Source organism: Neurospora crassa, linkage group I (genome assembly GCF_000182925.2).
Source record: "Neurospora crassa OR74A linkage group I, whole genome shotgun sequence".
Taxonomy (NCBI): Eukaryota; Fungi; Ascomycota; class Sordariomycetes; order Sordariales; family Sordariaceae; genus Neurospora; species Neurospora crassa.
This window is the reverse complement of record NC_026501.1, coordinates 7,398,267-7,420,135: the sequence shown is the minus strand read 5'-3', so window position 1 is coordinate 7,420,135 and position 21,869 is coordinate 7,398,267. Positions and strand designations below refer to the sequence as shown.

The window sequence follows — 21,869 nt, the reverse complement described above, 5'->3', positions numbered from 1 at the left end:
GCATGATTCCCCAACTGTTCCCGCCGCCCCGCACAAAGTTCCATTCATCCCGTTCAAAGTCGGGGTAAAAGCAACCCCTCGGGTGACGCTGTGCCGAATGACAGCTTTCGCATGTAAACACTACTTGATCGAGAAACGTTGAAGCAACTCGGACGGGCCAAGGGATGAAGCCGGTAAAGCTGTTTTGGCTTGGGATGGGTATCGCGATTGAAATGATGAAGATTGAGAAGCTCTACACTCCACCTGTGGTGAGATTTCAGTCTTCTCGTCTCGACGGAACGGATTGATAAGGCATTCGTTGTTCATGAGTAGTTATACTCTTGAGGAGCTAGAAGACGATGAGGATGGAGGTACCACATGTCCTTCGAAGCACCTGGTCTAAAGTTTAAATGGCCGAGTTCCAAAACAGATGTAGTTTTGCTAACGTTTTCGAGGTTACGATGGTCAACTGATAGACGTCGGAGAAGCATTCATCATGAAAATGCTGGTTTAAACCACCTCGAAATGTCCACCCGACTCAATGCTTCGAACCGTACAATGTGTGCCGACTTGCCATGACTTTTTACTCCGCAATCACGGCCTAAAACCGGACCGGTGATCGCTCCAGAACCTCACAAACCCCGACTAACGGTTGCCGCTGGAGCGCTGATGATCTTATCTGATCCGAGTCATCTCCGCATCGAGACCCTTATTTTCACTACATTCACGCGTAGCAACCCTGCAGGGCTTCACAATACAACTTCGAGACATTAACTGGTCAGACCACAACTAAATCTACAATTCCTCAACTCACACCAACCCAGAGGTCATCATTACAAAAACCAACAAAGATGGCCAAAACAACCCTCTTCATCAACGGCCGCATCTTCCTCTCGCCCCTCCGCCCCGGCCAAAACGCCGGCCTCCACACGCCCCCCTCCTTCGCCTCCTGCCTTCTCATCCGCAACGACACCATCCTCCACGTCGGCTCCCCCCAAGATGAACCCATCACCACTGCCCTTCTCTCCTCATCCTCCGAGGGGAAAGAAGAAGTAGTAGAAACCATCGACCTAGCCGGCCACTCCCTCCTCCCCGGTTTCATCGACGGCCACATGCACCTGATGATCATGGGCCAATCCCTCACCAAACTCGACCTGGGTCCCTGCAAATCGCTGTCCGACATCCGATCCACCATCCGCTCCTACGCCGCCTCCCACCCCGACGTCCCCAGGATCTTGTGTCGCGGGTGGATGCACTCCATGACTCCCGACGGCGTGACAGCCAAAGACCTGGACGGGCTTGACATGGACGGCAAAGACCGACCGATACTGGTGGACACCAAGGATCTACACTCGGCTTGGTGCAACACGGCCGGCATCCGCGACTTGGGCGCCCAAGAATGGACGGATGTTCCCGGCGGGACGATTGAGCGGGATGCCGACGGCAAAGTGACGGGCGTGTTCAACGAGGCGGCCAACATCACCTATGTATGGCCGTACCTGGCGCGGGTGGCGACGGTGGAGGAGAGGATGGCTGCTATACAGGCTGCGGTGGAAGCGTACCATTCCGTGGGGTACACGGGGGCGATCGATATGGCCATGGACGAAGGGGCGTGGGACGCGTTGCAGGAACTAAGAAGACGGTCGTCGCCTTCGGAGGAGGGAAACGGCGGCAAGGAGGGCATTCCGTTGAGGATTGCGGCGTATTGGTTGGTGAAGCCGGGAAAGAATGACGAGGAAAATGTGAGGCAGGTGGAGAGGGCGGTTGAGCTTGCAAGGCAATTCAACAGCGAGACGACGCCGGATTGCAGGATTGTCGGAGTGAAAATCATTTGTGATGGCATCATCGATGGATGCACGGCTGGCCTCTCGGAACCCTACGAGCATAATGGGCACAGGGAGGTGCCGCTTTGGACGGCGGAGCAGCTGGAGCCCGTGGTCAAGAGGGCGGATGAGGCGGGATTACAAGTGGCGTTGCATGCGATTGGGGATGAGACCATCAAGACGGTTCTGGACGTGTTGATTGCGCACGCGAGCCCGGAGAGGAGGCCGCGCGTGGAGCACTTGGAGCTGTCGAGCGAGAGGGATGCCGAAAGGCTGGGCAAGGCGGGCATCACGGCGTCGATTCAGCCGGTGCATGCGGACCCGGCGATCCTGAGGGCTTGGCCCAAGTTGTTGGGAGCGCACAGGTGTGGAAGGGCTTTTGCGTATCGCGAATTTGCGGATCATGGGGCGCCGTTGGCGTTGGGAAGCGATGCGCCCACGGCACCGCATGCTCCGCTGCCTAATGTGTACGTTGGAGCGACGAGGAGATCGTATCGGGAGCCCGACTACCAGACCACGGTCAACCCGCACTTTGCTCTAGGCGTGTGCGAGGCGATCGCTGCGGCGTCCCAGGGCGTGGCGTATAGCTGCCGTGATGAAAACAGGATAGGAAGACTGGAGAAGGGGATGAAGGCTGACTTCACCATTGTGGACATGGATTGGGAGAAGGAGAAGCTGAAGGAGGCAAAGGTTTTGGAGACATGGTTCGATGGCAGGAAGGTGTGGTCGGCAAAGAACTGATGAAGAACGACTTGTGGATATCGTCCTCAATTGTTTTTGGATATCAACATAGCAAACGCAGCAAGCCGAGTATTCTATTCATAAGGCCAGTATCGCCTAGGCCAAATGTTCATCGCGGTCTTGAGCCCATCCCCCGGTGGAAGTCCGGCATGGTTTGTCCGTTCATCACCAGTCCCGTTGGCATGAAGGTTAACCCAAAAGATAGCATTGCCAGCAACCGGTCTGAACGCCAACCCTCCATCCTCATGCTCCCGCCAAAGAGGCTTTAAATCAGTCACGTTCTTCAGCTTTTGGTCCTCTAATCCGCCACGCCACATGGGTTCTTTCCACGGACTCGACAATATGATTGGCTTCGCATGAGGGAAGTGTGTCTCGCCTTTGGTGCAGTTGTCCTGGAGTATGGCAAAGAAACTGGCAACGCGATTCCACACCCTGTTGCTGCCGTCGTTGGCTAAGAGCGGCCTGTCAAACCAGTCATGATGGACATTGAACCTCTGACCGGCCCGATACCGAACCAACTGCGGCGGACCCATCTCGTCCCAGCCATCCCTCAACATTGTACCCATAAAGCCTCGTGCCCGGTCCAGGACGCACTTGACAGCGGGATCGTCGCGTGGTAGTCCAGCTGAGCTCGACGTGCGGTCTTGCGTTTGTTGTTGACGGCCATGTTTGGTTACCACCGATGGTTTGAACATGGGTTCGGCTGTGTAGAGGAGTGAGGAGATCTCGGAGGGTGTTATGAGGTTGTGGATGTAAATAATCAAAGGGTCCAGAGAGACGAGCTCAATCTTGTATGAACAGGATACATCGCAGAAGAAGGGCTGTCGGGGTTTTTCTGTACAAGTTGCTGTATTCCGGAAAAGTTTCAGGGGTTTTGCGAGAGGGTGGTCAGGTACTGGAAGGCCGCTGATGATGAAGGTGAGTGATGAGATCTGGGAAAAAGTCTCGGACAGGTATGGTGCACTCAAGGCAACCAAGACTGTCCAAGCCACGACTAAACCAGCAGCTTTCGTCAAACCTAAGCCAGACATGCTGAATTATGCTTTTTCGCGTAAGGAGCTAGCTTGTCAATCAGGGAGTGAAAGAAGGATGAAGGGGCCAGAAAGATTGATATTGATGGATTCAACCACCAAATCAACCCCGGTCTATTCGTCAGTGAGGGACACAATCGCTTTTATTCTCTGCGCATAGTCCTGTGTTCCTCCTCCCGTCATGAATGATAGCGGAATTGGATCCAGACCTCACTGGCCCGGAAGACGTTGCCGAGAATCTAAACTCGGGGAGAGATCTTAAAGAGCACCGAGATGGTGGTGACGGGCAACCAAACATGGTTCGATGTGGCTGCTGAGTACCCGACCATAGTCGTCGTGACCGCTATCCCCAATCTTGCACACATCTTGGCTCATTTTGGGCAGAGCGGAAGTTTTGACGCCGACGTGCATGCGGAGGTGCTCGTTTTGGTAGTCCGACCTTCATCTATGGAGTTGTGGTTCTTAGTTTGGAACCGTGGGTGAATGAAAATGTTACGTCAACGTGAGCGAATGGTGGGATTGACGATCCAGCGAAATCCGGGGCCCGTATAAGTGCCGTCCGTTGAAGACACCAAACCGCTAAACTGTTAGCGGGGAAGGTACCTGAATACTTGCCTGGTGGTTGCCTACTAAGCGAGCATACTGTGTATACCGCTGTGAATCAGCTGACCTGGCGCTTTAACGTGCATCGGGCATCCGCTGTCGTGACAGGTCAACAACCAAGGGACGGGAGCTATCTGCACGGGGACCTTGATGGCCTTCGCCACTGCATCCTGTTTTCCCTCCTCCCGTCGTTATCATCAATCCGGCAGCGGACACTCTGTCACCCTTTCCATCTCCTCCTACATCTTGGATTGTTTCTTTTGGATAAGGGACAATTGGAAGTATCCCACCACGGCTCTTTCCCTTCTTCGGCAATATCACCATCTCCCCAGATCGCAGCAATGGGCATAGGCAACACGGCCACCTCGAGCAGAAAGCGGAAGCAAGTCGATGATGAACCAACTGTTTCAGATACCAAACAAGTAGCTACATCCTCAAAGAAGTCCAAGAAGGACGAGTTGGCCCTGGTCACAGACGAGAAGCGACTACGCAGGTACGCACACCCACCCAATGCGCATGTTTTCTCTCTGTGACTGCTAGCTGACCCCAACCCAGATTCCGTGACAAAGCACCCCAAGCATTTGCTGTCATCTACGAACGAGCCACAACTCAACGCTTTTTTGTCCTCTCGCGTAAACGCATACCCGTATGGGACAGCTTGGAAGGCTTCGAAGAGGAGGTGGAAATTGCAGGTTCGACAGGCAATATCTACACCGTGACAATTGCCCGACAGCCGACATGCACCTGCCCCATGGGTGAGAAGAACGAGCAGTGCAAGCACATCATTTACGTACTGGCCCGAGTACTGCGTGCCAAGTACGAATATGTCTACCAACTGGCACTGCTAAGCTGCGAGCTCCAAGACATCTTTAGCAATGCCCCTCCGATCGTGGAAGGGGACGGTGACAGTCTCACAACAGGCGAAGGAGACAAGAGGAGGAAGCCGATTGAAGGGGATTGCCCCATCTGTTTCAACGAGATGGAGGTACTCAAGCCCGAGGAAATTGTTTGGTGCCGGGCGGCATGCGGCCAGAACGTTCACAAGGAGTGCTTCGAGATGTGGGCGGCTACAAAACGGAAGCAGGCTGGTGGATCCAAGGCCGACGTCACTTGCCCGTACTGCAGGAGTGTCTGGGAAGGCGATGATGACTTGATCAAGATGATCAAGAAGGGGAGGCCAACCTCGGAAGGATACGTGAATGTTGCTGACCAGTTGGGGATTAGCCAAGTACGAGATACCAGCACGTACTATTATGGGGGGTCACGGTCAGGGTACTACAACTATGGCAATAGGAGCAGACGGTACCGGCATTATTGAGGAAGTGCCAGCTTGGGTTTTAGGCAGGAAGAGAGTGTTGGCTGTCTGGCTGGCCGATATGCCGCCCAAACACCCCGCCTGCTTGATTTTTGTACCAGTCCGGCTACAGGACACTCGCGAGGCCCGGGAGAGCAACGCGAAGTCCGTTCTGCGTTTGATGAGATTTCTTTTTTTTTTCTTTTTTTTTTTTCTTCTTTTCTATGACCGCCTTGAATGCAAATTATCCCCGCGCTGTATCAGTATACGACAGTCACGTATTCAACACACAACATAACGCAGCATATGAAATTATCAGCATTCCTCAATTTCACCCAACACTTCACTACAGCATGATGTAGGAGAGCCCGGTTCTCAAGGCCGCACCATGGTATGGAGCCTCACCTACGACTCCTCAGAATATGCTCACACTAACTGGCCCCATCAGTTCTTCCCGATAAAGTCCTTCATTCGCACAGTCAGGCTAACGATGCGCGCCGCATCGGTTACTTTCTCTTTTATTATCTTCGCAATAACCAGCGTACTGGATTTCGCTTGTCGTGAGGACACCGCCTATCACCAAGCTGTCGACTACGTCCTCCAAGCATTCCTCAATATGGATTTGGACACATTCGAACTCACTTACGTGGACACTGACGCCAACCTTGACGTCGGCCTTGGGTTCTACCTTCTAGTATCCGTCACCGTTGCCGTGTTTGGGAGCATTCTTTTCTATTTGGCACGGTGGAAGTTTGGAGACCCGGGAATTCAAGAAGAACTGCGTGGCTGCCCAAATCTGCCTTCTCTTTTCAGAGGTGTCCACACCAGGTTCTTGAGACGAGGGTTTATCGGTTGAATGTAATGGAAGTCGGCCAGATGGAAGGTTTGTTATTCCTCCACCCGATCTTCAATTCCGGTCTTGGTTAAAGAGAGGCTGTGATGGGCTAAAAGGCGGACCGTGTTGTCCCATGGGGCCGTCTATGGCTATCAGCATGCCTTCACCCCAATTCACCATTGCGGAAGAATACAGAACGAATCGAACGAGATGGCTGGATGTTGGATTAGGCATTGGGATATGACAGCGGATTGGTGTTTTTTAACGGATGCAGCATTGAGCAACAGATTACATGAAGTATAGGTACGTACCGATCAATCATAGTCCTGATTACCTTTGAGCAGCAAGCCGCTACTATGGTAGCCAACAACAAAATATCATCAGAAATCAATGCTAATCAGCGAAACCCAGCGACATACTATAAGTATCACAGCCTTTTTCACAAAAAGAGCAAATGTACACAACGCCGAAACGACGCCGAGAAAGGTGCCGAAAGACAACGAAGACACCATCACTCGTTTTGCTTCCACTCTTTTCAGCCTGGAATTGACCGCGTAAGAGTGTTTAGGTACTGTCCGGACAATTCTCTCGTAGAAATCAACGCTGGGGCATAACCACTTCATTACAAACAGAGAAAAAGATGTACGCGATGGAGCAAAAAGAACATTGACAGAAGTTTTACTTGCCTTACTACGGAAGGGCTTCTCAACAATCAAGAGGTCCAGTCCCTGCCATCAGCGGGCCGTCACCAACTGATTTTCCTCGAGTTTCTAAAAGAGCGCACGGAGGGTGGTGCCCTGGGCAGTTATCGTATAGCTCTCGGTGCACTGACTGACTGACATTTTAATACCGACCGAGAGCTCGTATCTAATCCGTGACTCTACCTCTGCCTACGTAGCGTTGAGACTTTAGCTGAATACACTAGTTTAATGCAGAACAAGTAACCCATCCTTGTCACGAGGTCAAGGCAAAAGGTGATACTCCTTACCTGTCTCAACTTGTCTTCGTTGTGTACCAGCCATGCTGCTCTGATTGACTTTTTTTTTTTTTCCAATCACGAGAGGGTAGAAAATACATTTAGCAAGTCATAGCCGTGACTTAGGTGAAATTCTTCGAGCCCGTTGTCAAATGGAAATGATGGAAAGAGCGGGAGGGATAATCAGGAGCTGGGTGACATATTACTGTATTAGGGTTCACAGGAAAAGGATCGCAATACAGTACATTGGCAAAGGATAATACTACTACCATCAGTAGTATAGATCAATTAAAAAAGGTCGAAGTGCATCGGAGGTTGGAACGAGTCGGTGGCGAAATGGGCGATAAGTTGGACTCACGACGTTGTTGAAAGCTGATTTGGGCACGTAGGAACCTGGAAGAGGGGGAGGGTGAAGAGGGGAGGAATTCACAGGTCAAGGCAGTGGAGATATGGTGATGGGAAAAAAAATCCGTACGATGAAGGCCATGTATTAGTGAACAAAGAGCATGCATGCGCTGAGCTTTTCACTCTCTCTGTTTGTCTACCTCCAGATCATCAGTGCCCTATTTCTAAACCATATCCCACGGGTGACCTCCTCTCCCATGCTCCGACCGCAGTTCAAGTTCATAGCCATCCCGCTGGCAAGTTCCATCATTCCTAATATCATTACCATCAATACCATTCAACCACGCTCCAATAGTCGAGAACAACCTGGTTGACCTAGCTTTGAAAACGCCGCCACGATGCTTACTACTTGTATCGCACTGCTCATCATCATTATCATCATCGCGTCGTCCATGTACTGAACCTAAACCAACACCCCAGACAGCAGCAGGCCATCGTGTACTCCTTGCCCCTCTAGCCTCTCCAGCAGCCCTTCTTCCCGCGCTCTGTGTCTGTTCTACTTCTTGTTGTTTCGATCGTTGCCCCCACTCCCATTCCCACACTTGTTGTTTTCTCTCTGTCCGCCCATCTAGCTGTGTCCCCGGTGCCCTCCTACCCGGCGATACAGCAGGTACAGGTAAAATAGGAATCTCATTCAACTCAATAACCGCATCCCCATGCCCATGCCACCCGTCCATGTGCACAATGGCACTCCCAACCTCCTCCTTCTCCTCATTTATGCCCTCCAACTTATTCAAGGTTTCTTGGTCCACCAGTCGCAAAGTCGTCCTTGGTCTCGGCGGTAGGCTGTACTTCAACTCGATGGCGCCTAGAGAAGAGCGAGGTGGAGGGTCTAGACCAACGGGCGAGGGAAGGTCACGGTGGTTGAACCGGGTGTCGTCGTAGTTGGAGGGGCTGGAGTCGACGGAGGAGGTGTAGGAGTCGTGTTGTCTGCGTGTTTGCGTCTGTGATCGGGTTCGTGCTTGGGTTGGGTGGATTTGGGTGGTTTTTGAGTTGTGGTTGGAGGTGTAGATGTTGGGTTTGACCGTCGACACCGGATCAGGATCGGGACCGGAATGGGGATGGTGGATCGGGCTGGACGGAATGTCGGAGCTGGACGGTAGGAATATGATCCCGGAGGGGCGTTGTTTTTTCCACTTCCTGTGTGTTTGCTCTTGTGGATTGTACCGGTTGGTGTTGGTGAAAGGTGTTGCCCGGCTGTCATTATCGGGTACGGCGCCGGGGCCGGGGCCGGGGCCGGAAGGCTTCCTCGGTTGAGCGAAGTGGGCATACAGGTCTCGGTAATAAGGAGCATCAGCCAAATCAATGGATGCCGATGATCGGCCTTCCAACTGGTCCAGAGCGTCACTGCGCGCTTGGAGAACGGTAATGGAAACTGGCTTGGGTGGTGGTTCGGTGACAAGTTCCCGATTGTTTGCAAGTCCTTCTGCTCGGCAGTGTTGTTGCTGGCTCTGGTTGGGACTCTGCTGCTCCCCTGGTCCTGCTGCTCCTTCCCGACTTGACGATGTCCATGCGCCCCCACCCCCGCCGCGTCCCTAACTGCGGTTGTAGGTGTTGATCAGGTCGCTCCCTCTTTGGAGCACTGGGTTGCCAAGTGAGCGTCCTGAAGTCGCTTCGTGGTCGGAACCGGAACCAAGCGAGCTGTCGACTCTTGGGGAGCAGTCGTACCGGCTTGAGCCCGTACCGAGTCTACTTGTCGTGTCGACCCGATATGGGTTTCCAGATACTGTGTCCGCTTGGTGGTAGGTACCACCGCCGCTCCTGCCTTCGCCATGAGCTACGTTCCCGGAATCTAGACTCCGTTTTCTGACGTGCATATTCGGCCGTGGCCGGAACTGCTGCTCGGCTCCAGAAACAACCTCCTCCAATCCCGCCACAGAGATCTCGGACGGACGGCGATGATAGTCGATGTCACCCACCGGACCACTCATTGCCCTTGCGCACAATAGTGCTTTGTTGAACTGCGTCTCCTCAGACGCGATAACCCCGACCGAGGCAGCGCTTAGGACGAATGACGCGCAGTCAACCAGCATAAGGACCCAGAAAAGATAGATTTTCGTGCATGACACACGATCGTTTGGTTCGCTAGAGAAATTCAGGACCCCCAATGGGCCGGCTCGGAGGACAAAGCCACCCTCTGCTTTGACTCGAGGGCACTTTGTACCGCCATCGTGCATGGGAAGGCCGAGGAGGACCGAGAAAACACCAAAGGCAATGAGGAAAATTAGGTCGGTGACGATAGTGACTTTGTAGGGAAAGTGGCGACGGGAGTAGCCGGACAGGGAGAAGAGGCACCAGAGGAGTGAAGCAGATGTCTGTAGATTTCGTTAGCGTCTCAAGGGTTAGAAAGAAACAAAGGAGTTGAACATACCAGGATCATGAGAGCCACGAGGCTTGTGGCTGGTGATTCACCTGCTTTAGTCATGTTACCAAGCAAGCTGCCAGCTATCCCGGCCATGGTGGAAAGCGCTATAATCAATAAGAAACGGGAAAAAAGAAAGACATAGCTATAGAAGCATTGGGGAGTAAGGGACTCAAAGTTCCGGATAGGCGTCGTGCCAGGGGAAGAGGAGCCCATGTTGATCTCACGGGCTTGAAAAGTCCCCAAAAGAAATGTCGTCAGTGAGTGTAGAGAGATTATAGTCAAAGAGCAATAATCCTTGATATGCGGTTCCCGTTCCTGACGGGCTATCAATCATGTAGGTCAGTTTGTAAAGAAATTGACTTGAATTAATATGGCACGCATCCAGGCGGCTGCATTATTTATGTCGCAGAATGGGAAACTCGAGGGAAAGAATTGGACCAGAAAAAAATAAGTAGAGCGTCTGCATGGTAGAGAGAATTAAATAGATGTTGAGCACGGTTCCAAGATCAAAGCCACTGATCTGTGATTTTTCCGTGTTGCTCACGGCAACAGACGTTTCGACGCATTGGCCATGAGTGTGCGCTTTGGTGCTCGTAGTCATTAATCATTTTGGTGGTAATGACTGATCGACTGTTGAGGTTGTGATCGGTGGGTCGAGGGTGTTCGAGGCTGGCCTTGCGCCGTCATACCGAGCCGAGGGCGAGTGCGGAGGCTTGAGTCACTGGACACATACTTTGCGATCCATGAACTCACTATTGGATGAAGTATTCTAGCTCATGTTGATGGACTGCATGTTGGGATGATGCTCCAGCCTTACGGTTGTTCAAACCATTCGAGGAGGCTGATATGCCAGAAAAATAAAGACAGACGGAAAAGGGGGGGGGGGGGGGGGGGGGGGGGGGGGGTTGAGGGGGTTCACCAGTTCATAACGGGCCAGAAGTGAAGCCAATAAAGAAGGCAAGGAGCTTCAGTGGTAAAAGTTCCATCAAACGAACATCAGGGATGGAAGCTATGCGAATTCCACAAGATAAAACAACAGATCGACCGCAACATCGGGTTACTTGACCATGAGCGACTCAACAGCCGGCTTGGGTCTTCTGGAATTGTGAAGGTGAGGATGAGTGTATACGGGGACTTAAGTTACGGATCAGTTCACTCTTTGAGGGACTCGCACGCGGAAACAAAACGTGACAAACACAAAGAAGCCGAATGCAGCATAAATAGACGTGAAATTTTGTTGCAGACGAGAGGCGCTGCAAGATACCCACCCCTACCTCCAATAACATTACGTGGAATATAAATCGTTTAACTGCTCATCTCCTCTTTGTGTAACTGCACACCCTTGATCTACTCCAAGGATCCCGCTTCCGTAAGTAGACGACAGCGGTTCTAAATACTCCTTGGAAAACTCCTCACACCCAGTCAGGTAATTAACCGAGCAGATCGTCCAACCCGTGGTTGCCGCCAGTGGTGGGCCTGCTACCGCTGGTCGGAGTGGAGGGCGCAGGAGTTCCCCAAATACCAGCACTACTCTTCTCTTTGGCCAGTTGTCCGATAGCCGGACCCTTGGTGGTAGGCGTGCTCTTCTTGATTCCAGCACTAGCCTGCGACCACAGCGCACCGAAGGCGTCACCGCCAGCGGCTGGCTTGGAGGCAGCTGAACCGGTTGCCTTGGTTCCTGAAAGCGAGGACCCGGTGGACTGGGTCTGCAGCTGTACCGGGGAAAAGTAGTTTGGCTGACCGGCTTGGAAGCCAGTTGGCTTGGGAGCCTGGGAGACGGGCGAAAGGGGCGTGGAGAAAGCCGAGAAGTTGGCAGCAGGAGTCGCCGTGGAGCTGGGAGGAGGAGAGATGGAGGAGAGGGCAACCATGCCGCTAAGGTTGGCCTGCTGAGGCGCCGAAACTGGTTGCGGGGCAACAAACTGTGTGCCAGTAGAGAGGGGGGCGATTGGGGGAGAAATTGCAGAAGCAGGCTGCGTGGCGGGGGCTGCAGACTGGAAATCATCGAACTCGTCGTCGTCGTCTTTGGCGCCGCCGGCTAGAGCCGCAAGCCCAGAGCCGTTGGAAGGTGCGGCAGCGAGGGGCGCGGTCGGGATGGATGGCGCTGCGGGCTCGTCGAAGGAAAACAAGTCGATCTCGGGCTCCTTTTTCTTGGGCGGCTCGGCGGGTGCTGTTGTTTTCTTGACCCCGGCTCTTTCTGTCGTGGATCGTGGTGTCCTTGGCGCGGTACGAGACGACGCCTCAGCGTCCAAATCACCTGCATCGTATTCCTCAAACTGCTCTGCCCGTGCCTGGGTCCCGCGGTAGTCGTTGTTGGAAGGCTGGCCACCAAAAACACCTCCGTCGCCATAAACTCCTCCAGAATAGCCACCGTAGGTAGAGCTGCTACCACCGCCACCACTGCTGCTACCGCCATACGAAGTGTTGCCGAAACCGCCATAACGTCCGCTGCTCCCGCTGGAGAAGCTCATTCCACCCGAAATGCCCGTGAACTTGCCCTTGTTTGCGCGGGCCTTCTTGCGCTCTGCTCGGATACGCTCGACATCGCTGAGGAGCTCGGCGAGTTCCTTGGCGCGGTTGCGGACGTTGATACCCTGGTCTTTGCCGTTCTGGTCGATAAAATGGAACTGGCGCAGCATCTTGAGGAGGGTAAGATGCGACCGAGCATCGTCCACCACTCGTTCGGAACCGTGCTTAATCAGGTACTCTAGTAGTTGAAGGGCCTTGTAGATCTGGCGCCATTCTTCGGCGGACTTTTCTGTGAAACGGCGGTAAATCATGGGCATGATTTCGTTGAGTGTTTGGCTAAGAACAAGGAGGGAAACGCAAGTTAGCCGCGTTCGTATACAAGCGAGCAGTTCTCGAGAACGTACTAGTTGAAGGTGCCATCGGCGATCTCTTGCATCAAAGTCGACGATGCACCCCAAGGTTCATTGTTGGTGGCCTCGCGCACCTGGGTTCGCTGTCAGCTCCCGTTCCATGGTCTCTTGTCTGGGATCAAGTATATGGCGAAGGGCGCAAGAGAATGGTGCCAGTGTGGCGCGTGGATACGGGCATACCTTGGACTCCATCTCGGTATAGTTCATGACAGCTGGTTGGAGCCATTGTCAGCACCCTGAACACGAAATCATGAGGGAGTCTTGGTTCTGGACTAGGTGGTCACCTACCATTTTGAACCTTTCGTACGCCAGCCTTGATGTCGTAGAGTGTCAGGTTGGACACGGTATCCTTGAGGCTATTGAAATCCATTGCGTAAACGTGTCTATCGCCGGAGTTGCTGGGAATTGTTCTGATGGGCTAAGGTAATTCTTCTCTAGATCCAATCTGAGCCTCGCGGTGATGATTGCCAGACGGGCGGGATGCTGTGGCGACTTGGTGGTTTTTGTTCGGGCTGATCGCTTTCAGGGCGACGTTTCACGGTCTTGTCGGGATCAGATGGACATTGAGGTGGCCTAGCGTCAGGGTGCCGCTGAGCGCTGACCTCAACTGACGCCGTCCAAGGCCGACCCCTGCGCTTGACCCAACACCCTGACACCAAGAAGCCAGTGGAACCCAGGAGGTCTGCCAAGACTTTGAAAGCTTGGCACGAGCGTCTCAGCTCTTTGAAGCCTGAGTTTTCAGGCAAGAATTCTGCTTGTAATTGCCGGGCCGGCCGACAACGCGGGGCGGCGGGAGGGGACGCTCGGCCGCCGGAGCTCGCTTCCATGCATTTTGGATGGAGTAAAAATTGTTAAACACCCGACCCGACTCCGTTCTCCCTCTCGTCTCAGGTCTTTGTTGTGCATCCATCGCCGTGTAGCAGATTTCCATCGTTCGTTTGTTCGGACTTTACCTTGTACTTTTAGCTTCATTATCATCCTACAATCATCCAGGATTTCATCTTCCACAACCGGTACGTTATCATTTTTACTTTTGTTGCCATGTTCTTCTTGAGCCTTTTCTGTCTAGAGGAGCTCTCCCTGCCGGCTGGGAGCTTGCCCAAAGCTCCAAGCTCTATCTGTGGCAGAGCTCTGAGAGCTTCCATTCCCGGGATTTCTTGGCATCAGATTCAATTCGAATGTCCTTTTTTCCATCCACGCTCGAGATGAGGGGTGAGGTTTGTTAGTTTGACAATACCACCACCGCCTTTTGGTCCCTACCCCAGACATGGCCATCAAGGTCGTTAATGCCGTCCATCCCTCTTGTTCGGCTTGGGGTATCGTCCATGGCTCCGCAATGTCGTCAATGGCTGCATTGACAGAGGGGGACTCCAAATGAAAGAGGCAATCGCAACGCTATGAAGACCCAACAAGCCATATGATGGAGCCATGGGTCTACGGTCCTTTGGCCCGGATGTCTTTGGATAGCTCTTGCCAGCGCTTTAGCTGCCAACTATACACACACGGGTGGTGGCAGTTTTGATTGTCATTGCCGTCAGCGTCAGGGCCGACGGGACCTTGGAGACTCGGGGGGGAAGCGCCAACACCAGATGGCAGCTGTTTACTTGTTCGTACTGGTGTTCCTGAGCCAACGAACCAATCCGAAGCCCACATGCGCCAAAGATGACACTTGCAGAGGCTCATACCACTCCACGTTGTCAAGCTGACCTGCTGTTTCGTCGTCTCCCGCCGCACTGGCAAACGAGACCGAAACAGGCGGCGTGGCGACAGGCCGACAGCTCGAGTCGCAACAATCAATCACGTGGCGAGCAGCTACGTACCTTCTCCGCCCCCCACTTCTCGGATTGGCTGACCCCTCCTTTCCATTTTAGTGAAAATGTTTGGACCCCGCCATTTCTCTGTCCTTAAGACAACAGGTTCTCTCGTCTCCTCGACTTTCTCGTCATCTCTCAAGCCCACTGCAACTTTCTCCTGCGCCAGAGCTTTTTCGCAAACATCCAGCATCATGTCCAAGGTGTAAGTCCAGCCGCTTCTCCAGGTCCGCGCAAACATGGGAGCTGCGCCTACCTACCCGTAGCTTCAGGGACACCGACTGACCTGCATGCTTTAGTTTCTTCGATCTCGAGTGGGAGGGTCCCGTCCTCGGCCCCAACAACAAGCCCACCAGCGAAATCAAGGGTAAGTCTACTCTCCTCATCTGCTTTGTCTTCATCAATCAGGCTCAGGAAACTTGCGACGGTCGCTGGGACTTCACCTGGACGTCTGTCGTTGTTCGCAATGAGCACGGCGTCGTCCCGGTGTTGCCGCAGCCCGCAAGCTCCTGAACTACCCCTCCATACCGGTGCCCCTGAATCATAACGCCCGCACCACTCAGCCTCACCGCCCTCCCCCCGGCCCCGCCCGTCAACTGTCATGTCATGCCCATCGGATGTCTAACTCCCAATGCAGCTCAGTCTGGCCGCATTAACTTCACCCTCTACGACGACGTTGTCCCCAAGACCGCCCGCAACTTCAAGGAGCTCTGCACTGGCCAGAACGGCTTCGGCTACAAGGGCTCTTCTTTCCACCGCATTATCCCCGAGTTCATGCTCCAGGGTGGTGACTTCACCCGTGGTAACGTAAGTCCATGTCCGCCCAACAAGCTATCGAACATGGGAAAATAAAGACCTAACCTCTCTGAACAGGGCACTGGTGGCAAGTCCATCTACGGCGAGAAGTTCGCCGATGAGAACTTCGCCAAGAAGCACGTCCGCCCTGGTCTTCTCTCCATGGCCAACGCCGGCCCCAACACCAACGGCTCCCAGTTCTTCGTCACCACTGTCCCCACCAGCTGGCTCGATGGCCGCCACGTCGTCTTCGGCGAGGTCGCTGACGATGAGTCCATGAAGGTCGTCAAGGCCCTTGAGGCTACTGGCTCCAGCAGCGGTGCTATTCGTTACTCCAAGAAGCCCACCATTGTCGACTGCGGCGCTCTCTAAATTCCCTTGTGGACATTGTCGAGGGTTTTAGGGATTGGAGTCGCGGTACCATAATATTCATATGAATGTGCTGCTATAATATCTAGATAGCCCATCAAAATGGATTTCCTGCGCTGCACACCCACCCTTCTTCACTGCATCGTCATCACTGTCGCTTTGATGGTTGATGTGATTACGCAAACTGATGGTTGATGAGATCACGTAAACTGATGTCTTTTCCTAGACAGTTTGCAGGTCATGTGAATGTTATCGCCAACACATTGAATGCTAAACAGATTACCTCCAACGCCTAGATGAAACCAAATTACCCTTGCCTTCTTTTTTTTTACGCCGTTAATGCAGTTGTGATAGAGACCATGCAACGTCTTCTAAACGGAGACACAAACACATTCGAGTCGATCAGATCGAAATGACTTGTTCCTGTACCTCGTCACCATCCAGCCACCGTCTGAAATAGACGCAGTTGCTGGGGCTGACAGGTCCGCCTTCCTCGCACATATCATAGACAGGGCACCGCCCACAAGGCGCCTCCATAAGGCCACTTGCACTCGGCTCAACTCCCATAAATGAGGTAACAATGCCTCCTTTGGTTGGATCATGGTCGAGGCGTCGTTGATTGCACGTCCTCGGATCCTGTTTGGGGATGCGCGTCACACGGTACCCCTTGCGCCCATTGACCTTGACAGGCTCTACTAAGCCATCGTAGTATAGCACATCCACCAACTGCTGGATATCCGCCTCGCTCAACGTCGTATTATTCGTGATGCCGGCGTGGTGGATGAACTTTGCAATGTCCGACACAGTCGGGTACGACTTGTAACCGGCCGGGAGAGGCAGCAATTGCGGCTTGCCGGGCCTGGTCTTCTTGGCCGGTGCCGGTGCCGCCGTGTCGTCGTTGGAAATCTCGCCCGCGCTGCGCTTCGTCCCCTTGGAAATATCCTCCGAGTGGGGAATGGTCCCCTGAACCACGCCCTTCTTGGGATTCTTTTCACGCTGCTGTGCTCCTCCTCCTTGTGCTCCTACTCCTGGTACTCCAGCACCGCCGCCGTGGGAAGTATATGTCGATTTCTGCTTGATAAAGTCAAACACAATTTCCTGTAGCTCGTTGATGAAGGCCGTGTCGAGCTCGCCCTCAGTAAACCAGGGGCCACCTGTGGCGCGATCGGAGGGACGTAGGTTCGCCTTGATGTACATCTTCTTGTTGGGGTGCTCGACGTTCTTCATGCTGGCGATGTAGCCCTTTTGCTCGAGATACTTGATGCAATGCTTCATAAGCGAGTCGGCCATGTTGAGCTTGTTCTTGATGGTCCGGTTCCAGATGCCGTCGGCCCCGGCTTCGTCGACCATGGCGTATACCATCATTATTTCGGAGTTGGGGAGGGAGGTGTACCTTTTGGGAGGAAGGGGAGGTTAGTTGGTGTGCTCGGTTGTGTCCTAAAAAGAAAAAAGAAAGGTAGTAACGCACTTCTTTGCATCCTCCCGGCTTCGCCATCTCCACGACAGCCCCGATGCCGTGGTGTTGCCGACAAAGAGCTTCTCATCGCAGAGAATTTGGATCACCTGCATGAGCAACCCGATATTGTCTTGGGGGATGACCTGCATGTCCAACAGGTCCCGCTGCGTGAAGAGACGCTGATCGGAACCGTGGTCCCTCGCCGCCTCGTAAAGCGCATCCTTGAGGATCTGGATCTTGTCGCGGTCGGCCATCGTGTGCTGGTGGTGATTAGGAATTTCGTGTGGTGGTTCTGGTGACCGAGACGCAACAATTTGGAAGAAAAAAAGGGACTCGTGACGGGACAAAGACAATGCCCTGGCTGGTTGTGAGCGTCAATGCCCAGTCTGAAATGGGTCTGTTGATTGGATTTAGAGAAGGTGTGGCGTATGGCCAACTGCAGGTCGGTTTGCCAAACCGAGTTGCACTGGTCGATCACGAAATTTCCCAGAAGAAATGCCCCGCCTTTCTCAGCCTTGCATGAAAGAGCAGAATAAAGCGTTTTGTGATTGGTCACTCATGTTATGCCAAGACGGTGACTTCTGCTCAGAGTTCCAGGAAGTTGATTCGTCAGATGTCCTCTTCCCGATAAGTAAAGAGTCATGATCAACATGAAGTAAAACTGCGAGCATTGATGAGCCAAGTCTTGTATTTCTATATCAAATTGTCAAAGTAAATATTCCCTGACTTCTTACGCGTGACGGAATCCGAAGTGTTGCATAATCCACGGAATGCTCGATGTAAGCGTCCTCTTCAGTGGAGCACGTTCCACTTTCTGATCAGCCTTGCGGGACCACGCAGGCCATCCCAGTTTCGCAGGTCTTCTGCAACCTTATCATTTTTCTCATCCTTCAACCTTCCAACCGCCAATTTTCTTTGACAAAGCAACTCTCGCGGATCGAGTCACCACACTACATCGTGTACACGTCATCTAGCTCACCCATTGTCTCCTGCTTGATTTCCCTTTTCCCCCCACCCTAAATCTATCTGCTCATCAAATTCCTTCTGCGAAACTCAACGTGCAACCCGAAGGATATCGATGCCCACAATGGACGATAAATGCATTGACTGAAGGAACTCCTTGCCGCAGTGTATCCCATGATCCAACCACCGACAATCTGGGCTTGACTACCTCTTCATCTTCTTACAACTTTCGCTCATCACAGGATGATACGCCAGGTTGCTTGACGGTGCCTGATTCTCGCACCAAAGGGAATCAACACTGCCATACCTCCGCCCACTATGAGCGCAAATACGCCTGCCGTTGTTCCGAAAGCCTCAACATAACCCACCATCTGGACCCAGATCAAGACCGACGCCGCGAAGAAGAAGCTTACAATATGCTTTGTTCCTATTGACATCGTGCCGTGATTAGCAAGGTTACTCAACCAGGAGGGACTCATGCTGCTTCTTACCATTGACAAGCATAAGAGCATCCGAGTTTAGTGGAAGCAGACAGTCCGAGACATAGGCCATGGTGATGGTCGGCACCGCCGTCAATGCTACCGACATCATACCATATCCAAAGAACAGGCTGACCCAGCCCATTGCCTTTTCAATGCCATATCCGAACACCAAGCAGCCCGAGCCGCTGATGATCAGAGGTACGATGCAGAGCCACAGTCGATTCTCTGGTTCGTAAACGCCATTGTTGCGCCTGGTCTTCCAGTCGCAAAACTTGTCAACCGCCCAGCCGCCCAATACGCTGCCGAAGAGGTTACCAATGAGTCCTGGGATGTTGATCAAACCGTTGACCATGGGCGACCAGTTATACGGCGGTGCCTGAAACACAAAGGGATTTAGGATGTTCACGGCCACCGTCATCTCCAGCGAAATTGCATATGCAAGAAAGGCAAAAATGACGCAAGGATATAACCACAAGGGGAAGGGTCGGATGAACAACCGCCAGAGGGGGGTGTCACGAGAGACTACAGGCCATAGTCCAATCTCTTCTGCCCAGCACTTCTTTGGAAGATTCACACCGGCGTCGCTCTCATCAGTGTCGCCCAGATGTGAACGAGCTCCCTGAGCATTTCCGAACCCGAGCCCCTTTTCCGCATTCGAGCGACTGACTAGCCTTGGAGTCGGTCCTCGACTGGTTCCCGAGTCGAAGTCAACTGCCCTTAGGCTGTAGCGGACATAAGTTGTCTCGGGCACCAGGAAAGCAACCGCCAAGAAGTTGGGGACAGCCAGAATGAAGGTCAGCCACTTATGCCATCTCCAACTGTACTTCGACACGATGAAGCCACAAATGAGTGGACCGATGGTGTTCCCTCCCGAGAGGAAGGTCATATAGGTACTCATCACAGAACCCCGTTCGTGCAAGAAGTACAGGTCGTTTAACATGCTCGCTCCAAGGGTTTCTGTCGACGATCCAGCAAACGCTGCAACGATGAGGGACGATAGTAAGGACTCGAACGTTTCAGCCACGGCTCCCCACATGGAGCACGCGCAGAGCAGCCCGCACGCGAAAAATAACACTGGCCGTTTGCCCCAATAGTTGGCAATGGGTACCCAGAAGAAGTTGGAGGCGCCGAGTGTGAGGACGGGCCATAGCAGCAGGGCGCCGGTCTCTGCTTGTGTCTTTCCGAATTCCAGGGAGAGGAGATAGAAGGCAGGTGTCAAGCCTCCGATGCCGAAGTTGGTTAAGAAAGCGAACCAACATACCGATAGGAAAGCGACCCTCTTCTTGCCCCGGCTCCAAAACAGGGGATCGTTTGGGTCGTTGGATGGCTTCGGGACCAGGACAACTGGGGAATTCTCGAATCGGTACAGCCGCACTGTCCCTTCGGTGGGATCCAGGTCATGAACACTGTGGAGTACCATGATGCCTTGGCGCGCTTTGGGTCCTTGTCTTCTTGTGGTCAGGGCTGTCGAGGTTGTTACAACAATCAGAGACTGACGACTGAACGATCAAGAAATGATATTTGGTGCTTCCGACTTTACAAAATCAAGTCGTCATGATAATGGTACCCAGCGTCCATGAGGGTCGAACGAGCCCTTTTCTCATTTTCTACCCATCTCTTCTACTCTCTTGTCGCGCTCTGAACTGGTCATCCGATTGTGGAATCGTGATTGCCCAACATCGACGCGCCTATACCTTGCAGGGGCACATCGACATCGTCTGATTGATATGCTCAGAAGTATGTAATGTCGCGGTGTGAGCCTCTACAAAGCCCGTTGGCTTCCAGAAACATCAGTCCAAAGTCTTCGGCATACAGCTGATGACAGAGATGCTGTGCATACTCTCCGGTCAAAAATGCATACAAAAGAACAGGCGATTCATAGTCATAGACCTACCACTGCTTACATACATGATGAGGTTCAGTCTAGGTATGCAGGGTTAGCCAGCTCTGTAAATGACATCCTCGACAGAGTACCACGATCCTTATAAACTACAACCGCCAATGTTAAGTTGTGTCAGCTCACAATGCGAAGTCGCCACATAACAACCAACAGAAACAAACCATCCTTGTGAATCAAGGCTCTTCAGCACCACAACCAAAAGACATCCCGCCCTGATTGCGCACAGCATGCCGTATGATCTCGTCAACCGCGGGTTACAGATGAGGCATGATTGTGCGGATTCTGTGGGGCTAAAGGTCTGCCGGCTACGTTCGGCTGTATGTACGTGGCTGTAGAGGCAAATGGCACAGCTGTAACCCTGCTTCTCGACGAAATCATACGGTATCCCCAATTCATCCAGAAGATCACGTAATTGAGTTTGTGCTCATGGGATAATTCTCATGCTCACAGGTTGTGGGTTCTTTCGGAGACTTTGACAGTCAGCGAAATGGCATCAGCCCAGATCAATGGCCTTTGCGAAATTCAGGGAAGAGGGTTTAGCGGTGGCTTTCACTCACCCGGCAACAGGATTGTTTAACGGATCTGAACCGGTTTAGACGAACTTTGCAATTTCTTGTGTCGTCTAGATTCTTGTTCAGACACAGTTTGAAGTTGCATCTCTTCCACCGCACTCGCCGTCGACCTGTAGAATCAGGTTTGAGGGCTTCCATTGCTGGAAGAGCAAGTTGTTGGTTATTCTGAGCAATGACGATGGAGCAAGCATCTTCGGCGAGCAACAGCAATACGGAACCAAGTGCAGGACGTTCCAAGACACACACCAGTCTGCCGAGACTGCCAACAACTGCCAATACCTGCCAATATCTGCCAATGGCCTGCCAATTCCTACCCATTGGATGCCCATTGGATGCCGCCAATCCGCCAAGCGAATATCGAAATCGTCCTTTGGATCTGTCAGAAATTGGATACGGTTTTGACTTACGATTGTCATTTCCTCCCTCGGTCGCTTAATCGGTTGTTTGCGATGTTTGCTCTATAGCTCGTCGTCGATCTCCGACCATCTCAGCTCTTTAGCCGTTACCTAGACTAGTGGTTTGATCTCGCCTGTTGCCGCTGTGGGTAGGACTAAGTCTCAAAAGAACACCAAGCCCGAACCCTGCAGTCTTGT

At 52.8% G+C, this 21,869-nt stretch overlaps 8 protein-coding genes across 9 annotated transcripts; 3 read left to right on the top strand and 5 right to left on the bottom strand.

Moving 5' to 3' along the window:
- Positions 1-136: 136 nt before the first annotated feature.
- On the top strand, positions 137-3,854 carry NCU00722. Of its 2 annotated transcripts, none has more exons than XM_011394519.1 (2): positions 137-350; positions 456-3,854. In XM_011394519.1, the coding sequence occupies exon 2, from the start codon at positions 831-833 to the stop codon at positions 2,541-2,543; it is 1,713 nt and encodes a 570-aa protein (XP_011392821.1). In that variant the 5' UTR covers positions 137-350; positions 456-830; the 3' UTR covers positions 2,544-3,854. The 2 variants fall into 2 exon arrangements, with proteins under 2 accessions (XP_011392821.1, XP_011392820.1); XM_011394518.1 differs by having other exon boundaries at positions 179-350; positions 435-2,668.
- NCU16442 (hypothetical protein) lies at positions 2,618-4,083 on the bottom strand (the record flags this gene model as incomplete). Its single annotated transcript, XM_011395108.1, has 1 exon — positions 2,618-4,083. Exon 1 carries the CDS (start codon positions 3,572-3,574, stop codon positions 2,618-2,620), a length of 957 nt encoding a protein of 318 aa, XP_011393410.1. The 5' UTR covers positions 3,575-4,083.
- A 223-nt stretch (positions 4,084-4,306) lies between these two features.
- On the top strand, positions 4,307-6,860 carry NCU00723 (Znf1p). The gene is made up of 4 exons (XM_959464.2): positions 4,307-4,670; positions 4,733-5,862; positions 5,920-6,609; positions 6,718-6,860. The coding sequence occupies exons 1-2, from the start codon at positions 4,519-4,521 to the stop codon at positions 5,493-5,495; spliced, it is 915 nt and encodes a 304-aa protein (XP_964557.2). The 5' UTR covers positions 4,307-4,518; the 3' UTR covers positions 5,496-5,862; positions 5,920-6,609; positions 6,718-6,860.
- A 963-nt stretch (positions 6,861-7,823) lies between these two features.
- Positions 7,824-10,145, bottom strand: NCU00724 (hypothetical protein; the record flags this gene model as incomplete). The annotated part of the gene is made up of 4 exons (XM_959465.1): positions 7,824-7,939; positions 8,034-9,113; positions 9,228-10,002; positions 10,059-10,145. 4 exons carry the CDS (start codon positions 10,143-10,145, stop codon positions 7,824-7,826), a joined length of 2,058 nt encoding a protein of 685 aa, XP_964558.1.
- A 1,041-nt stretch (positions 10,146-11,186) lies between these two features.
- Positions 11,187-13,523, bottom strand: NCU00725 (epsin-3). The gene is made up of 4 exons (XM_959285.2): positions 13,217-13,523; positions 13,109-13,140; positions 12,923-13,002; positions 11,187-12,854 (listed from the first exon to the last, which is right to left on the bottom strand). Exons 1-4 carry the CDS (start codon positions 13,296-13,298, stop codon positions 11,483-11,485), a joined length of 1,566 nt encoding a protein of 521 aa, XP_964378.2. The 5' UTR covers positions 13,299-13,523; the 3' UTR covers positions 11,187-11,482.
- Positions 13,524-13,754: 231 nt separating this feature from the next.
- csr-1 (cyclosporin-resistant-1) lies at positions 13,755-16,190 on the top strand. The gene is made up of 5 exons (XM_011394520.1): positions 13,755-13,941; positions 14,800-14,944; positions 15,039-15,106; positions 15,377-15,546; positions 15,613-16,190. Exons 2-5 carry the CDS (start codon positions 14,805-14,807, stop codon positions 15,904-15,906), a joined length of 672 nt encoding a protein of 223 aa, XP_011392822.1. The 5' UTR covers positions 13,755-13,941; positions 14,800-14,804; the 3' UTR covers positions 15,907-16,190.
- Positions 16,097-17,806, bottom strand: NCU00727 (hypothetical protein). The gene is made up of 2 exons (XM_959287.2): positions 17,372-17,806; positions 16,097-17,296 (listed from the first exon to the last, which is right to left on the bottom strand). The coding sequence occupies exons 1-2, from the start codon at positions 17,611-17,613 to the stop codon at positions 16,306-16,308; spliced, it is 1,233 nt and encodes a 410-aa protein (XP_964380.1). The 5' UTR covers positions 17,614-17,806; the 3' UTR covers positions 16,097-16,305.
- Positions 17,807-18,778: 972 nt separating this feature from the next.
- NCU00728 (hypothetical protein) lies at positions 18,779-21,320 on the bottom strand (the record flags this gene model as incomplete). Its single annotated transcript, XM_959288.2, has 2 exons — positions 21,262-21,320; positions 18,779-21,164 (listed from the first exon to the last, which is right to left on the bottom strand). The coding sequence occupies exon 2, from the start codon at positions 20,222-20,224 to the stop codon at positions 18,779-18,781; it is 1,446 nt and encodes a 481-aa protein (XP_964381.2). The 5' UTR covers positions 20,225-21,164; positions 21,262-21,320.
- Positions 21,321-21,869: the final 549 nt, after the last annotated feature.

Bases quoted from the DNA above. Each gene is read 5' to 3' on its own strand.
- NCU00722 (XM_011394519.1), top strand. From the start codon at position 831: ATGGCCAAAACAACCCTCTTCATCAACGGCCGCATCTTCCTCTCGCCC.
- NCU00723 (XM_959464.2), top strand. From the start codon at position 4,519: ATGGGCATAGGCAACACGGCCACCTCGAGCAGAAAGCGGAAGCAAGTC. The intron at 4,671-4,732 runs GTACGCACACCC...ACCCCAACCCAG, and splicing joins GACGAGAAGCGACTACGCAG to ATTCCGTGACAAAGCACCCC.
- NCU00725 (XM_959285.2), bottom strand. From the start codon at position 13,298: ATGGATTTCAATAGCCTCAAGGATACCGTGTCCAACCTGACACTCTAC. The intron at 13,141-13,216 runs GTAGGTGACCAC...GGCTCCAACCAG, and splicing joins CGTACGAAAGGTTCAAAATG to CTGTCATGAACTATACCGAG. The intron at 13,003-13,108 runs GTATGCCCGTAT...CAGCGAACCCAG, and splicing joins ATACCGAGATGGAGTCCAAG to GTGCGCGAGGCCACCAACAA.
- csr-1 (XM_011394520.1), top strand. From the start codon at position 14,805: ATGTTTGGACCCCGCCATTTCTCTGTCCTTAAGACAACAGGTTCTCTC. The intron at 14,945-15,038 runs GTAAGTCCAGCC...TGCATGCTTTAG, and splicing joins TCCAGCATCATGTCCAAGGT to TTTCTTCGATCTCGAGTGGG. The intron at 15,547-15,612 runs GTAAGTCCATGT...CTCTCTGAACAG, and splicing joins GTGACTTCACCCGTGGTAAC to GGCACTGGTGGCAAGTCCAT.
- NCU00727 (XM_959287.2), bottom strand. From the start codon at position 17,613: ATGGCCGACCGCGACAAGATCCAGATCCTCAAGGATGCGCTTTACGAG. The intron at 17,297-17,371 runs GTGCGTTACTAC...TCCTCCCAAAAG, and splicing joins AGCCGGGAGGATGCAAAGAA to GTACACCTCCCTCCCCAACT.